At 37.6% G+C, this 17,209-nt stretch overlaps 1 protein-coding gene across 1 annotated transcript; it reads right to left on the reverse strand.

Moving 5' to 3' along the window:
- Window positions 1-15,053: 15,053 nt before the first annotated feature.
- Window positions 15,054-16,382, reverse strand: LOC140169443 (NXPE family member 3-like). Its single transcript, XM_072192704.1, has one exon. It carries the CDS (start codon window positions 16,380-16,382, stop codon window positions 15,054-15,056), a length of 1,329 nt encoding a protein of 442 aa, XP_072048805.1.
- Between the last annotated feature and the right edge of the window lie 827 nt (window positions 16,383-17,209).

The raw sequence follows: 17,209 nt of genomic DNA on the forward strand, positions 1-17,209 counted from the left end.
AAGCCGACGATCAATTGAAAATGTTCGACCTTTCGTATTGAAGATATGAATTAATTAGGTCTTTTGGGGGAAAATGCATATCTTCAATATGATAGGTCAAAATTTCCAATTGATCGTCGGCTTTTCCTCCCAGCCACATACACTTTAAGTACATATCATCAGATTTATAAAGTTTACTTCGAGGACTGTTATATATCAACAATTTATCAAATTTTAATAATTTGTCATAAGATTTGTATATCGCGAATTTCAAAAAATGAAAATTATTTGATATCAGAAGGACATTCCTCGTATTCAGAATACAATTCGATACGTCTGATGCGCTCTCATGTCCCACAAATATTGTCGAAACGCTCATTCCAAAGCCCTGAAGTGTTGGCAAATTACTTTTACATCAATACCGTTTTAAAAACGTTTTCATGACCTGTATATAACCCGACATTTAAATGTAACTATTGTTACATTTTGCATATGCTTCTAATGCTCGTCAAAGTGTTGGGACACTTTTGATAGGGTGATTTAAATAAGCCCCCACTCCCCCATCAATGTTGAATCCTATATACTTTTTGGTCACGCGCCTAGGGGCACCCAACATTGGTGGGGAAAGGGAAGGGTTGGGATGTTAGGAAAAGGTTTAGGCTTGACACTAAAGAAATCTCCATTTCAGCACGTTAAAAATAACGCATTATAGGGCCATAAAATTATAGTGCACGTTTTCAATATTGTGTCCCAATACATTTGACGCGGATTGTAGACTGTTATAAGTCTTCGGTCACCTCATGCATATTATCCTGGGTAGGTCAAAGTAAAATGGTAATACCTAAACACCTCAAAAGAAATAAGTCCCCCTCTCAACATGTCGTCATAACATCGTAAGGTTTCATTTTGTACCAACAAAACTAACTTTGAAATAATTATATGACTGTTTACTAAGTGCTGTGTGAAAATGAGAGATTTCCATGACTTCAGGGCTGAATGAGCCTAAATTGAAGACAAAAAGTGCCCTTTCCAAAAGTCACAAAGTAGGCCTATGCTTGTTAACTGCAAGGCGTATTGGGACAAGGAATGGAACTGACCATCTTACAACTCACTGTGCTGAACTCAGCACCAAGCGGATTTGCATGGCTGAATGGTCAAGAATCGATACTCACTTGGTGAGGATTTTAAACTGCACTCAAACACATGGGGTTTTCCATTAGTAACAAGCCATGAATCAACTTTTGTGACAAGCATAGGCCTACTTTGTGACTTTTGAAAAGGGCAGTTTTTGCCTTCAATTTAGGCTCATTCAGCCCTGAAGTCATGGAAATCTCTCATTTTCACACAGCACTTAGTAAACAGTCATATAATTATTTCAAAGTTAGTTTTGTTGGTACAAAATGAAACCTTACGATGTTATGACGACATGTTCAGAGGGGGACTTATTTCTTTTGAGGTGTTTATTACAATGCATCCAATGGTCAAGGGAAATTAGTCACTGCAGCTACAATTGATAAATAAGTGTGATCTTAACTTTACTCGTGTCATCAGTGTTTTAAATTGTTGGGTAACAATGATAACAGACACATCGCAAATAATCATGTTTACTATTTTCTATTATTATATTATTAACATATATTTGAAAAATAATTTAAAAAAAAGAAAGAAAGAAAGAAAGAAAGAACAAAAATCCCAAATATAACCTAATAAAAGCATACAATAAAGCAAAATTGAGAAAATAGCATTCAATCTGGCAACAGATCATCACGCATTTTTTACGAAGTACCTCTAGAGGTACTCCGCTATAGGTTGTCTATACCAGAGGTACACCGTGGAAAACCGGATAGGAGTAGTCCACGGATTTTTGACTCGCGTTACGGTGCACTCCAGAGTACATCCAGTGAGAAATTGGATGTGTACTTTCATGACGCATACCGCTGAGCGGCTTTACACACGCGCATTGCAGACAAACAGACACAATCAAGGCTTGTCATTGGCTGATACGTAATGCCGCTTGCAGCATCGGCAAGCGGCATGGAAGTATGGCAGCGGCATTATATTTGACTTATTGCAGTTATTTTGACATGAAAAATATTTCAGACCAGTTTCGTTTAAATCGGAGCATTGTTTTCAGTAGTTGGCCCTGGTGCAGCCTATAAAACCGCATCCGGAAAATTTACCTCGTCAATAAGAACCATGTTTGTGTTACTTTTCAGAACTTGGAATGTCGGAGAACAAATAGTCAAAATAATTATGTTGATCCTATACCCGTATTTTGAGAATAGTGGCGTAGCCGGGGCATTCTCGGGTTGGTGACTTCTCACCCTGAGCAAAAGAAATTGAGAAAAATGGGGAAAGGATGATAGGAAAGGGGGAAAGAGACAAGGAGGAGAAAAGAGACAAGGAGGCATAGGCGGTGGAAGCAAGGGGCGGCGGACGGGGGACACGACCTCTAAATTGTCCATGGGGGACGTCCCCCCTAGAAGTCATCATAGAAGAAAAATGAAGCAATAATTGCTCTGCGCATCTTCCTTTTGTGTTGTGGGCACAAATTGTGGAATTTGTGCGCGCACCAGTCAATCAAATGGGCCCTACCAAAAGGCACCTTCATTTTGGTCTGAAATTGAAATTAACAACGAAAATCCAGTCCAAAATATGCCCCCCCCATTTTTAAAGCTTCAGCCACCACTGCAAGGAGGCGGAACAGGGGGACAAGATAAGAGAAGAAAAGGAGGAAATAGGAAAGAGAAGACGAAGAAAACAGAAGAGAAGAGGAGGGAAAAGGATGAAAGATAAGAGGAAAATCACATGATCTCACCCACCCAGTGCAATACGCTGGCTACGCCCTTACATCACGAGATAAGTATACAGGCTGTATCAAAATGATTGGTACCATCAGTTTCCAGTGATATGGACATGACGGCCATATCAAAATTCAACATAGGATACACATAAGTTGTTGATTAATGTCATAAACAGTCATATAACTATCAGTGGCGGTGCCACGGGGGGGGGCATGGGGGGCAAACCCCAGTCAGAATCTTTCCCCTGTTTCCCCAGTAAAAACCCCAAATTACGAAAATTTTCATTTTTGCGGCAATTTTGCGCAAAATTGGTTGATTTTGCCCCACCCCCTGAAATTCACTTTGCCCCACCAATCCCCCCGAAAAAAATCCTGGCGCCGCCACTGATAACTACAAAATATGGTCATGTCAAGATGGCACTACTGTTGCATTTGGAAGAAACAAGCTTTTCAGCAACAATCAAAACTGATGGGTGCCAATCTTTTTGATACAGCCTGTATATCACGAGCCAAGTATTATCACGAGACAAGTAAGCCTGTTAAATTTACAAAATACATGCAAGAGCGTATTGATGTTTAGCTATTTCTGACAACAACGACGCCAAATTTGACGGCTTCTATCATTCCTAGCGTAAAAACGAGACACAAGATTTGTATATTTAGCTACCAAAATTATGATGTGCTTTGAAGTATAAATCATCATTTCTAACTTTGTCTAGAAACTCAAAGATGCTTTGATTATTTTTTTTGACAAAATCTCTATGGCGTACGTGTCGTTGCTGATATCTCCCACTCACGTTCTTCTACTTGAGCTTTAACTCTCTCCACGTGTGTGTCGACTGCAGACGGCAAGTTTCAAATTTTGTTTTAAAAATTCAAATAATTCAGATTATGCTAATTTTCATGACCATATTTGGAATCAGCATGAAAAATGCATTAAAATGAGTACAAACAAGCCTTTTATTGGTTCTTAAGATAGACTTAATATTTTGAGAAAATGTCTCAAAACTTGGACTTTACTGTTGAAGCCTGTAGCTATAGCACGCAGGGCTTTAACTTTTTCAACCTATCGTAATTCATTTACTTCTGGTTTCCAAAACTTTCCAAAACATTATTTTTCACGGCCGGGGATAAAACACTTGTGTACACTCATAGAAATTGTTCGTTGGCATTACTCAGTAAGTTGATGTAAGTCGTTGCGTCAACTTTCCGAGTAATGCCAACGCCCGGGGCCAACGCGTACAATTTTGAGTAACACTGACTCGATATCATTATGTTGGTCGCACTCATTTGCACTTACTTTATTGAGTTGTTACAACTCAGAAAATGAAACTAGCCTAGCTAGGTTAGCATAATTTTCTAGAGGTGTGCTATAGTATACAAAATTTTGCACTGATTACAAAAATAAATATTTGAATACTGCTAATTGTGCAGAAAATGATCCAATTACGTGAATTAAGTAACAAAGTACCAAATTGGAATAACTCAAAACAATAAGTACCAGTAACTTAATATGAACGAGTTACATCAACTTACATGTTGAGTTACAATAACTCAACTAATTGGTTCTTTGAACCTTGTTTATTTTTCTAAGTTCCCAGAACTTTAATTCAGAAGTTGGCATTACTTAAAAAGTTGACGCAACGACTTACAGGGTGATTTAAAATGAACTGTACCCAACTTCAAAAATTAAAATAAAATACTTAGCGACATTTAAATAATTTGTGTTTGTAAGCTATAACAGGACAGTATGTTTCCTATTATTGGTGAAAAAATCATGTCTTTACCTCCAATGGTTTCGGAGAAAAGTACATTATTAGAAAACACACCAAAAACGATGTTGCACGCGGATAAGTATTTTATTCAAACTATCTGTTCTACATCATTTTGGTCAATTTTTCGCACCATTTCTGTTTGAATTCAAATTTCACTCTACAATTTCAAGTCAATGGGTCCTTTGTTCTACATGTATTATTTTACATATCTTTGTAATTGAATATCAATATTATTGATTTAATGATGCGAAATAACATTTGTCTTGGTTTTGCTGTACATGTAGGTAGTCATGGTAGCCTAGTTGCATTTTGTTACTGGGGTAGAACACGGGTAAACTTAGTTCCATGTGTTGGTCTAAAAATGGAACGATAACTTGAAAATGCAATATCTTTTGACAAAAAACACTTATTATAAAAAATCAAAATTTCTACTACAGAACACTTATCACTGCTTGCTATGATAGTTTTTTGATATGTACAATCTCCGCAAATATATAAACAAAATTGGGTGAAGGTGGGTACAGTTCATTTTAAATCACCCTGTACATCAACTTTTTAAGTAATGCCAACAAAGTTGATTAGTTGACGGAACTTTTTGAGCTTTTTCAGCATTTTTAAGTTCGGATAACTAAAATGAATTTTGTTTTGGCAACTTTTACACTATTTTTGAGTTGTCCAAACTTACTCCTTTTGAATTGCGCCAACAAGGCGAACAAGTCATTTCTATGAGTGTGGGTACATCTTAATTACTACACTCGCTTTCAGAGAAGAACGGCATTCCCTTGCTCAGATTGACGCAAGCGCCCTATAAGGGATATACGCGGAGCTTTGTGTTCCCTTCATTAGCACTGCTCTGCGCCGACCAACGGTTTGACGTGTAATCGGCCAATCAGATTATCGGTGTGTTGTTATGAGTGTCAGATGATTAAATTAGCCAAACCCCGCTTTTGTGTTTACACTGTGCATGTTCTCAAAATGTAAACAACTGCCGATCTTCTCTGCCAGAAACTGTAATTCACAATCATCTATTAGTCGAAGTTCTTTATAAATGACTACAACATTAAAAACAAATCAAAACGTTTGTTTAACCCAAGACGGTGGTCAGACTACCAATTGTTGATCCAAAATCGACGGAATTTGGATTACTTGCCCATACATTCAATAACTGTATTAGTCTAAGATCATTAGGGACCGTTGACAAACACTTATTAGGGGGGGCTGATGCAAAAAAATAAATTATCGCGAACATTTTTCGGGGCCCCCCTTTACAGGTCCCAAAAATTTCAGCCCCCCCTTTTTTTTTTTGACATGAAAATTATGGGTCAACTCCATAGAGAAGCATATAAACTCAATTTTCGAGGGAAAATTTGTGGTCATTTTTTCAGGGCCCCCAGGAGGGTCAAAACTTTTAAGCACCCACCCCCCCCATTTTGTATCATCCCCCCAACAAGTGTTTGTGAACGGTCCCTCACAAGGACCCTTTATCAACACCCGTACTAATTGCAATACAAACTAGAAGACTATATATTTGTACACAAATACGGCTATACCCGCATGTTATCGGTGTACCCAAACTTACAGTCCTTATTTGCTGAGGACTTAAAATAAAGAAATTAAAAAAGTAAAAAGTCGCCCAATTGGGCAGAAAATGTGTAAAAAGTGAAAGTTTAAGTCACAAGCTTTAATTGAATGTAAGTTGCACTGTCGTAGCACTTAAAATAAAGAAATTGTAAAAGTCCCTCCCAGGGAGTCGTCTCTCTTACTCTCCATAGGTTGCTGTTGTCAGTATCTCTTACTCACAGTGAGGCTATGCAATATGATTAGGGGAAACTATTCCAGAGGGAGTATGCAAATTAAATGGAACAGCCATTTCAGAGGGAGTATGTAAATTATACGGAACAGCCTTTTTGGGGCCATTTCAGAGGGAGTATGTAAATTAAATTGAACAGCCAATGGGTATGTAATTTAACTGGAACAGCCTTAACGCTTCACGCTGGTATTTCCAATTATGATATAATACGATCTGTCGGTTTAGTCCTACGTGTATGGGGTGGATGGGTGTGTGGGTGTTAGTAACAATATAATTCTCAGGTGCTATCTCTGTACATATTCTGAGCCCGGAAGCTGCTTTCTTTGATGAGAAACGGCCCGCACTTTGTTTTAACATTTGGGGCCCTGGGGCCCATAATTGACTTATGAGGGTCATGTACATAATTATGTTGAAGTATAATTCTCTAGTGCTATCAGTAGACTCAAACTGGCCACTGTAGCTACTTTATTTACTGAGTAACGGCCGGCCCTATGTTGTTCCTAATTATGGGGCTCATATGTACATATAACAATGTAATTCTCAGGTGCAATCTGTGTACAAACTCTGAGCCATAAAGCTACTTTATATGATGAGAAACGGCCGGCCCTGGGGCCCAATATATATGACTTATGGGGCTCACGCACATATGTTAAAGTATGATTCTCAAGTGCTATCAGTAGACTCAAGCTGGGCATTGTAGCTGCTTTATTTACTGAGTAACGGCCGGCCCTATGTTTTAGCGTTTGGGGCCCTGGGGCCCATATTATGTGACACATGGGGTTCATATATACATATAACAATATAATGCTGAAGACCTGTTAGTTTACCAAATCTAAACCCTGTAGCTCCTTTATTTGCTGAGAAACGACCGGCCCTTTGTTTTAACATTTGGGACTCTGGGGCCCCTAGCCTAAAACATTTGGGGCCAAAATGGGCAAAAGGCAATTTACAACTTAGGGCCCATATATGTGCCACATATGAGCTCTAGTGGCCTTGTAGTTTTTAGCTAGCCTTGTCAATCTGTTGCCCCTTATTTTAACATTTGGGCCCTGGAGCCCATAATATATGACATGTGAGGCTCATGTATACTTGTTTATATAGAGTACCCCTGGATCTATCAGTGTACCAACTCAGGGCCCCGAGGCTGCTTCATTTAATGAGAAACAGTATGCTTTGTATTTTTACATTTGGGCCCCTGGGGCCCGTGACCTTTGACCTCTGGGGCCAAGATGTGCAAAGGATAAATCTACGGGGTAGGGCCCATAAGTGTACCTTATATGGGCCCTGGGGCCCTTGTAGTTTTAGCGCTAGCTCTGTCAATCTGTTGCCCCTTATTTTAACATTTGGGGCCCTGGGGCCCATAATATATGATATATGGGGCTCATGTATACTTGTATATATAGAGTATCCCTGGGGCTATCAGTGTACCAACTCAGGGCCCTGAGGCTGCTTCATTTGATGAGAAACGGCATGCTTTGTATTTTTACATTTGGGCCCCTGGGGCCCGTGACCTTTGACCTCTGGGGCCAAGATGGGCAAAGGATAAATCTACGGGGTAGGGCCCATAAGTGTACCACATATGGGCCCTGTGGTCCTTGTGGTTTTAGCGCTAGCCTTGACAGAATGTTGTGTTTGATTTAAGGAGGAAGAGGAGGAGGAGGAGAAGGAGAAGAAACCATAGAATGGCAATATACCCGTTCATGCTTCGCATGCGGGTATAATAATATTATTGAGGTATCTTTACGGTGATTGTCTTACATGGTAGGAAATATAAAAGCACTCAAAAGCGCTTTTATAACATTAAACAAGCACAGGAACGTGAGTAATGATGCTGGAGAGATTTTGGTATTAATGTGAAGCAAAACATCACCCATTTCAACCGGCCAATTCATTGGGCCGCCGTATCTTTCCCTGATGATAATAGTACAAAGAAGATGTGACATCACTCCTCGTGACATAATTCTTACAGCTGTATTGGCTTCAATGGATTTATCAGCTTTTGCCATCTGTGTGTTGGGTTCTGATGAATCACTTCTGATGCCAAAGTTCCAACCTTCTTTTAACACTTACGTCTCAAAATTTTACCTCAGTTAGATTTTGTACCCAGCGCAATCTAAGGCCACTGGAGTTGAATAATTAATTGTATCCTGCTGGTAGAGCATTATTGAGAATTTTTTTTTCATTTTAAAAATACCTAATGACAATTGCCATGACTTATCCTTCACTTTTAGACAATTTATAAACAATTTAAGGGCGTTCTACACCCCTGACCAATTTTGTGCCTATTTTTCCATTTTCTCAAAAATTATAGCGCATTGGTGACAAGTAAGATATGTATATTATAGGGCAAGGACTACAACTACTGCGCTGAAAATTCAGCAACTTAAGGCAAGTAGTTATTGATTTATTGATCAAACACTGGTTTTCCCTCATTTTTGACTGTAACTCCACAACTGCTGTCTGTGTTGAAATAACATTTCCAGTGTGGTAGTTGTAGTCCTTGCCCCTAGATTATACATTACATATCTTACTTGTCACCAATGCGCTATAATTTTTGAGAAAAATGCAAAAATAGGCACAAAATCGGTCAGGGTGTAGTATCCCTTATATTGTTTATAAATTGTCTAAAAGTGAAGGATAAGGATGGTCCAATATATTCTTGTTTTGCTTTAATCTGACTATTGATCGCCGTTAAAACAATATGTTAATAATAATAATATAGTAATCATGGTAATAATGACAATATTTTCACTCTAATTATTTGTTAATATCGTCATGATTTTAACCCTGAATAGGTTGTTTTTAAAGGCATCAATATTTCCCATTCATCATCTGTTGTCATTTTGGAGCTCTAATATCTTAATAACTAATGAGTATGATACTATGAGTATGATACTATGAGCATGATACTATGAGCATGATACTATGAGCATGATACTATGAGCATGATAATGAGCATGATACTATGAGCATGATAATGAGCATGATACTATGAGCATGATAATGAGCATGCTACTATGAGCATGATAATGAGCATGATACTATGAGCATGATAATGAGCATGATACTATGAGCATGATAATGAGCATGATACTATGAGCATGATAATGAGCATGATACTATGAGCATGATAATGAGCATGATACTATGAGCATGATAATGAGCATGATACTATGAGCATGATAATGAGCATGATACTATGAGCATGATAATGATCATGATACTATGAGCATGATAATGAGCATGATACTATGAGCATGATAATGAGCATGATACTATGAGCATGATAATGAGCATGATACTATGAGCATGATAATGAGCATGATACTATGAGCATGATAATGAGCATGATACTATGAGCATGATAATGAGCATGATACTATGAGCATGATAATGAGCATGATACTATGAGCATGATAATGAGCATGATACTATGAGCATGATAATGAGCATGATACTATGAGCATGATAATGAGCATGATACTATGAGCATGATAATGAGCATGATACTATGAGCATGATAATGAGCATGATACTATGAGCATGATAATGAGCATGATACTATGAGCATGATAATGAGCATGATACTATGAGCATGATAATGAGCATGATACTATGAGCATGATAATGAGCATGATACTATGAGCATGATAATGAGCATGATACTATGAGCATGATAATGAGCATGATACTATGAGCATGATGAGCTGGTTATTTAAGCTTGGTGAGATGTCATAACAAACCGGCTCGTAATATAGGCATATAAGAGATTGGATTATCATTATCAAGAAATCAGAGCCTTAATTTAGTTGACTGTATTGTTATGATGATTTCGAAAAACAAAACCTGTAATTAAAACTGTCAATCAAAAACATCCTACCATGAATAGAAAAGTGAGCAGTTCATTAACTTAAATTATATAGTTCCCTATAAACTTGTACTCCTTCATTTGTCTTCAGTGTTCCTCTCCTCATCCCTTTCTGTAGAGAGTTTCCTTCCCTTTTCCTCTTTAAGCGTCCCTTTCTTATGATTTTATGCATGTTCTTTTCTTTCATTGGCCTTTTCTTCTTTGTTTCCTTTATCTTCCCTTTCTCCTTTTAACCTATCGATTTCCCTTTTTTCTCTGTCTTTTCCCTTGCTAAAGCTGAATTGATACTCAATCGCTTTTGCAGAAAAGCGATTCTCACGCACGCTCAGTGTTTACTTACATTTCTAGAGCGTCAAGCCGATCAATCGATTCAAATCGCGGAGGCAAAAACGACGTCGCTTTTGCAAGTTGAAGAAATCTCAACTTCCCAGCGATATCGCTTGACAAGTGAATGCGTCAATCAATCATATGCAACCAACTGGATCTATTATTTTGCTAATTAATTTATCTTTCTCGATTATTAACTTTTGGTGATGAATTAATTCAAAGCAATAATTATTGACAGCAACTGATGTTTTAAAAATGTATTTTGAGGCATTTAGAATATTTTAATTGCCGCTATCGCCGTGATAAAGTATAAATGCAAAAGCGACGAGCGATGCATCGCAAAATTCAGCGATTGCCCATCGCTTTTCAAAAGCGTTTAATCGCAATCGCTCGGCGATCGAGTATAAATTCAGCTTAACTCCATCTACCCCTCCCATGCCTGGTCTTCTTTCTTTCTTCTTCATATTCTTCAATTGCTTCCCCTTCTTTCGCTCATTCCCCCTTCCATTACTTAAATATTTGCTCCCCCCCCCCCTATGCTATTTTGTTTTCAATCAACATGCTCATCAAGTACACCGGGTAATAACTAATCATGTGTGAACATACCGTTACTGTGCTATGTTTTTCTCGGCTAATCTAATAATTTTTTGATAGGTTTAACAGAGGCATTTTGGAGGTATTTCGTCTCGGACCGGAAGTGACCCCTTAATGACCTTTGACCCCAAATCTGTTTGCAATTTATAGACACTGGGTGATAATTGTGTATGTGTGCAAGTGGCGTCGCTCCTGCTACGTTATTTGTGGCAGAAGAAACATTTTGAAGATATTCTGTTTCACACGGGAGTGACCCCTTAATGACCTTTGCCCCCAAATCTGTGTTCAACTTATAGACATATGATAATAATAATGCATGTGTGCAAATGACGTCACTCTGCTACATTATTTGTGGCAGGAGAAGCCGTTTGAGGGTATTTCGTTTTACAACTGAAGCGACCTTTATGTACGTTTTAAAGACACTGATTAATAACAATGTATGTGTGCAAGTGGCGTCACTATCCTACATAATTTGTGGGAGAAGAAGCATTTTGAGGTGAAATAACGTTTTTGACCCCTTTGACCCCTACGTGACCTTTGACCTTACGAGATTTATGTGACAAGTATGGGCATGGTCAGTGATAGTTGTGGCCAAGGTCAAAATGTCAAAATCGGCGTAAGCATGTGAGTGCATGTGAGAGCAAATGATAAAGGTCGACAGAAGAAGAAAGTTCATGTACGATAAAAGACACAGCGGTGACTACTGTCTGTCTGAGGAGTATAATCTACAATACATAGTAACTTGCCCTATCATTTGTTATAATGCACCAACTGTGACATCTTTTGAGTTATTGTGAATTAGTAAAAGCATCTATTATTATATTGCATCGATGATACGGAACAAAGAAAAAAGGGTGGTATCACTGATCAATATGCATGATTACAATGTTCAAACACCCCTTACTGTAAATAGATTATCCCATCAAAAGTTTCAAGTCATTAGGAATATTCGCCTGGACCCAGATATCTTGCTGTAAATCGGTCAAAATTGAATAAAAGTAGACAAGGAAAAATATTTTTGATCGCTTTACTAAAAAATTCTGTTAGGTCTGACAGTGTTTAGCAACTTTTCTTTCATGACTTTTTGAAATAAATCATAAAAACCGGGTGTCTAAGTTAATTGGACAGACAGTAACGTCATGGCTATGTAAAGAAGAACTAGACATAGCTGTGGTCTAAGACCCTTAATGACATTTGACCCCAAATCTCTGAACACCTCATTGATATTGGCTAATGTCAACATGTGTGCACGCGGCATCATTCTGCTATGTTATTTGTGCCAGAAGAGGCATTTGAAGGTATTGACCCCTTAATGACCTTTGACCACAAATAAAAAACAATAACAACCATTCTTGTGTGAACATACCGTCACTCTGTTATGATTTTCCTGGCTAATAAAAATTTATTGATTTTAGACCGGAAATGATCACTTAATTACTTTAAAAATGCCACATATTCGCTGGGTACCAACTATTCCTGTGTTAACATATCGTCACTGTACGTGCTAGGTTTTTCTTGGCTGATACAATTTGTTGAATGTATTTGGTTTATACCGGAAGTGGCCCTTAATGACCTTTGATCCCACATCTGTGTATGATTCATAGACAACGGTTCAAAGATGATTCAAAGATGTCATTAAGAGGTCACTTCTGGTGTGAAACGGAATATCTTCAATGCTTCTTCTGCCACAAATAACGTAGCAGCAGTATTGTTATTTCACTCCAGAAAATTGATTTCAATTCTATTCAAATTCAATTCTTTCTTCACCTGGAATCTTGCTATTCGATTCCAATTCAATCCACCTTGCTTTAGAATTAATTCAATTCGATTCCAATTCAATTTTTCAATTTGAAAATCATTTCAATTCAATTCCAATCCAATGCAGTGAAATTAACAGCTAATCAATTTCAATTCAATTCTGAGCAGTCATTTCAATTCCAATTCAATTCAATTCCAATTCCAATACAGTTGCAGTTTGTGTTAATTGACCAAAGGCACACTGCAAAACTGTGTCTAGAAATTGAACCATTTTTGTCCTCGATTTGTAAAGTAAAACACATGTAAAATCTTAATGTCAAACTTCAAAACATCAAGTGTTTAATTTCTAAACACGAGGCATCAAATTACTAAACATGTTTAGCATTTAGACATGTTTACAAATCAAGAACAAGATGGTGTCTAGAATGGTGTTTAATATCTAGAAACTGTTTTTGCAGTGCATGTTTTAAATTTTTCTACCAATTTTATAACACTTGAGTCAGCAACACAAAGTTAAAATCAAGTACACTACTTGTCACAAAAGCATTTCAACAGAAAATACTTAATTGTTATGTTAACTCACTTTTCACATTCAAACAATGCAAGTGATCCTTGACCTCTGGGTCTTATTTTATGGAACTTTGGAACTTCTTAGTTCTTAGGTGATTGACTTCCTAACTGACTTCCTAATATTTGTTTAACATCTTGTCCACCATGCACATTATTTTCTAAACTTAAAGGAGGATTTCGTGATCATAGCATCTTCTTTTTATAACATTTTACAGTGGATATCCACGAAAAAAGCTTATTCCCAAAATTTGAGTTGATTCCGATTTTGCGTTTGCGAGTTATGCATGTTTATGTGTATTATACTGCTCCGTAGACCACTGTTGTAATTTGGTTCGAAATTCAAATAAACATTATGTAGCCAGAGGTTTCCGGTGGTATAAACATTTCAAAGGGGGGATGAGGCTGTGGATCACGAAATACCCTTTTAAGGTGTGTGGTACGATCGATAATGGGACCCTGTCCCCACACTGACAACAAAGATGTCAAAAATCAAGGTTTTGATACTATTAGGTAGCCCCTACTTGTCTCCTGCTCCTCCTAAGATTTTCACCCAAAATCCTTGTACTTTTGAAAAAGTGTGAAAAAAGCTGTCAAATGTACAATGACTTTTGAGCATAAAAATTAAGGAGTCTGAGAAAAATAGGGGCTTTATGATTAGTGCCAAAAGTTTTTAATATGTGTCTCTTGTGTTATTACTTAGACCTGGAAGTGTATCACAATTTAGAACGGTGGAAGGGCACTTTTTATAGGTGGAATGATCTGGAATCACAGACATCTTTGCAAAATGTTTTGTCAAATCTTTAATAACATTTATGTCAAAAGGTTTCGCATCTAGTTTTCAAAAAAAAAAATGCTTTTGGAACGCTATTAAAACGTTTCCTGTAAAACGTTTTGTGTTTGCTGGGTTTTGCATACTGAAAAAAGAACTCTTACTCAAACTTCATTGTCTTTCTGACATTGAAAAGGCAATTGTGGTATTTTCTGCAATCCTTTCTGTGATTAAATGTTGACCAAATATTTTTCAAAAATGACGTTATTGCAGGTTTCTTTTTTCTTATGAAACGTTTTTAAAATGTTTTCATGATCCTTATATAACCCGCCGACATTAAAGGAGGATTTCGTGATCCTGGCATCCTCTTTTTATGACATTTTTCAGTAGATATCCACGAAAAAAGATTATTTTCAAAATTTCAGTTGATTCCGATTTTGCGTTTGCGAGTTATGCATGATTATGTGTATTGCACTGCTCCATAGACAATGTGTTGTAATTTCGTTCTGGTGCACCAGAACGAAATTCAAATTTGGCGATATTTTTGCTAAACGAATTAATCTGCAAGAAATATTTGGTACATAAACATTATGTAGCCAGAGGTATCCAGTGGTGTAAAAATCTCAACTTTTTTGGGGAAAAGTGGGGGGATGAGGCTGTGGATCACGAAATGCCCCTTTAAAATGTTTTGACCAAAACCAAAACACGTTTATAACGTTTTAAAAACATTTGCGTGTTTCCTAAAATAATGTGAATCTAGATAAATCTAATACGAAAAGCATTTATTATGTTCCAAGAGCCTATTTTGTTCCTTTCATCTGGCAGGCATATGACAAAAACATGGCGACCTCTTCTTCTATCTCAGAATGGTTTGGCATATGAGTTTTAATTGGGGACGGGTAAGAAAGTGCCATGTCCCACGTTTCCAACAAATAGATCTGTACTCCTGGTTGATTGAAAATGTTTCGCGCGAGTTGTAGCATTTCATGAATTATATAATCACTAATTGCAACATTTAGGTAAACGTCGTACTGGTGATGTCGAGGATGCAGACCTTTGAAAACAATTGGTACATCTGGACATCTTGCAAGTAATTCCATGGATGCAGCACGAAGGTGGAGAAGACGGTCTTTATAAGCTTCTCTTGCCCACTGTACGTAATGAAACCCGGCATTAAAGACTATGACATAATTGCATTCAGGATTTCGCAAAGAATCTATCACGTCGACCTCATATTCATTATCATCATATGGATATACAACAGCAGCTCGTACCTTATGGAAATTGAATGTCAATGTCAAATTATAGGCTTTATCGTGGCGTGTTACAAAAGTTTTACGATGACCAATATCATGACCATCAGACATCAATGAATCTAATACACTTCCCCACTGTCGTAGAGTAGAATCACCAAGAAAGTATATTTCTTTATTTCTAAAGCATTCTCCAACATATTGAACGTCTAGGCTAGGTTTTTTACACTTGAAAGATGTCCAGATTCCATCAAGCCAAAACCCATCACTTATAGGTCTTTCTATGTTAGGACCACAGTAAGGCAAATCGATGGGTGGTACTAAATGTCCATGTCCTTTGATTTCTATCTGTTTAGGACCAGAACGTAGAGTTTGATTGACTTTCCAAGATCCGTTCGATATTCCAAAAAAGTCTTCATGACCTTCTAAAAGTCGCTTCATATTATCAATCACGTTCTTTTGCTTCGTTGTGCTAATGCTTGCGTAAATCAACGAAGAGCAAGGAAATCCACTCCGTTTTTCGCACATAAAACTAGTTTTTCCAAGTGCCTTTGGATTTGGGTATTCACACATATTGTTCCAGGTACTTCTTCCAGATGTTAAAGTAAAGCAAGATGTGACGGCTTTTTTATTAGCAATTTTATACGAAGCTCTCCATTCATAACGCGGGGTTTCCCATATAGTATCAAGTAAGGTTATAGCGTCAGCATGATGAACTAAAGAAATTTGGACTTCGGCAAATCCATTCCAAGCTGCGACAAAGTAAACACTATATGTCCCGTTATCATAGTCTACGATCTTACCTGCAGTGCTTGCTTTAGGGTTCTTGTCAGAAGAAAGAGTAGCAAACCAGAAGTCACCACCTCCTACACGCATTCTCTCATTAGCATCTTGTACTATGACAGCAAAATGAATTATATCACCAACTTTATAATGTCCGTCGGATTAAGCAATTTGTAATACGACGTTTCTGCGCTTGTTGTCCCCATACTTCCTGAATCTGAATGAGTCCATGGATTCGAAGACAGCGTGTAAATTCCATTCAAGTATTTGAAAGCATTGAATGATGGAAGCCATGAATCGGAATCAGGTTGGCTCGAGTATCCGTTGAGGCGCACTACAGTGTTTCTTATATCGTGCGAATGCTGTCTTTGAACAATAACAGACGGTCGGAAATCACGGATTGAGCTTGAACTATAAATCAGAGCAGTAACGAATACAAATACGAAGAGTGCAACAACTGCTTTTCCTCGGCGTCTCTTGCTTGTTCTTACATTTTGTTCACGAGGTGGTGGTACTACCTGTAGTGTAGAACTAGCCATGTGATCAGTGATTTCTGCCATTTTGCGGTTGTAATGTATACAATGGCGACGAGCGTTGCATGAATGTTTAAGGAATCGGATAGCAACGTTTGAACATTTTTTGTGGGACTGGGACCTGAGAGCACTATTAAATTCGCAATCATAACCATAGACTATACAAATCTTTTGGCAAATTATTAACAATTAATATTTTTGATATCTCCTCGAAGTAAACTTTATAAATCTAATGATATGTGCCTAATGAGTCAGGTGTAAAAAGACAGGATGCAGGAATGCAAAATTAATGAGAAAAGACAGAATTTGCAAACAGTTGAGGAATTTAGGTGAGAGTTGATAATAGCCACGAGTACATGTATTGATTAACGGAATTTTCTGTGATAC

This window comes from Amphiura filiformis, chromosome 14 (genome assembly GCF_039555335.1).
Source record: "Amphiura filiformis chromosome 14, Afil_fr2py, whole genome shotgun sequence".
Lineage (NCBI taxonomy): Eukaryota > Metazoa > Echinodermata > Ophiuroidea > Amphilepidida > Amphiuridae > Amphiura > Amphiura filiformis.

What these genes read in the sequence shown, in the direction of transcription:
- LOC140169443 (XM_072192704.1), bottom strand. Translation starts at nt 16,382, where the DNA reads ATGCGTGTAGGAGGTGGTGACTTCTGGTTTGCTACTCTTTCTTCTGAC.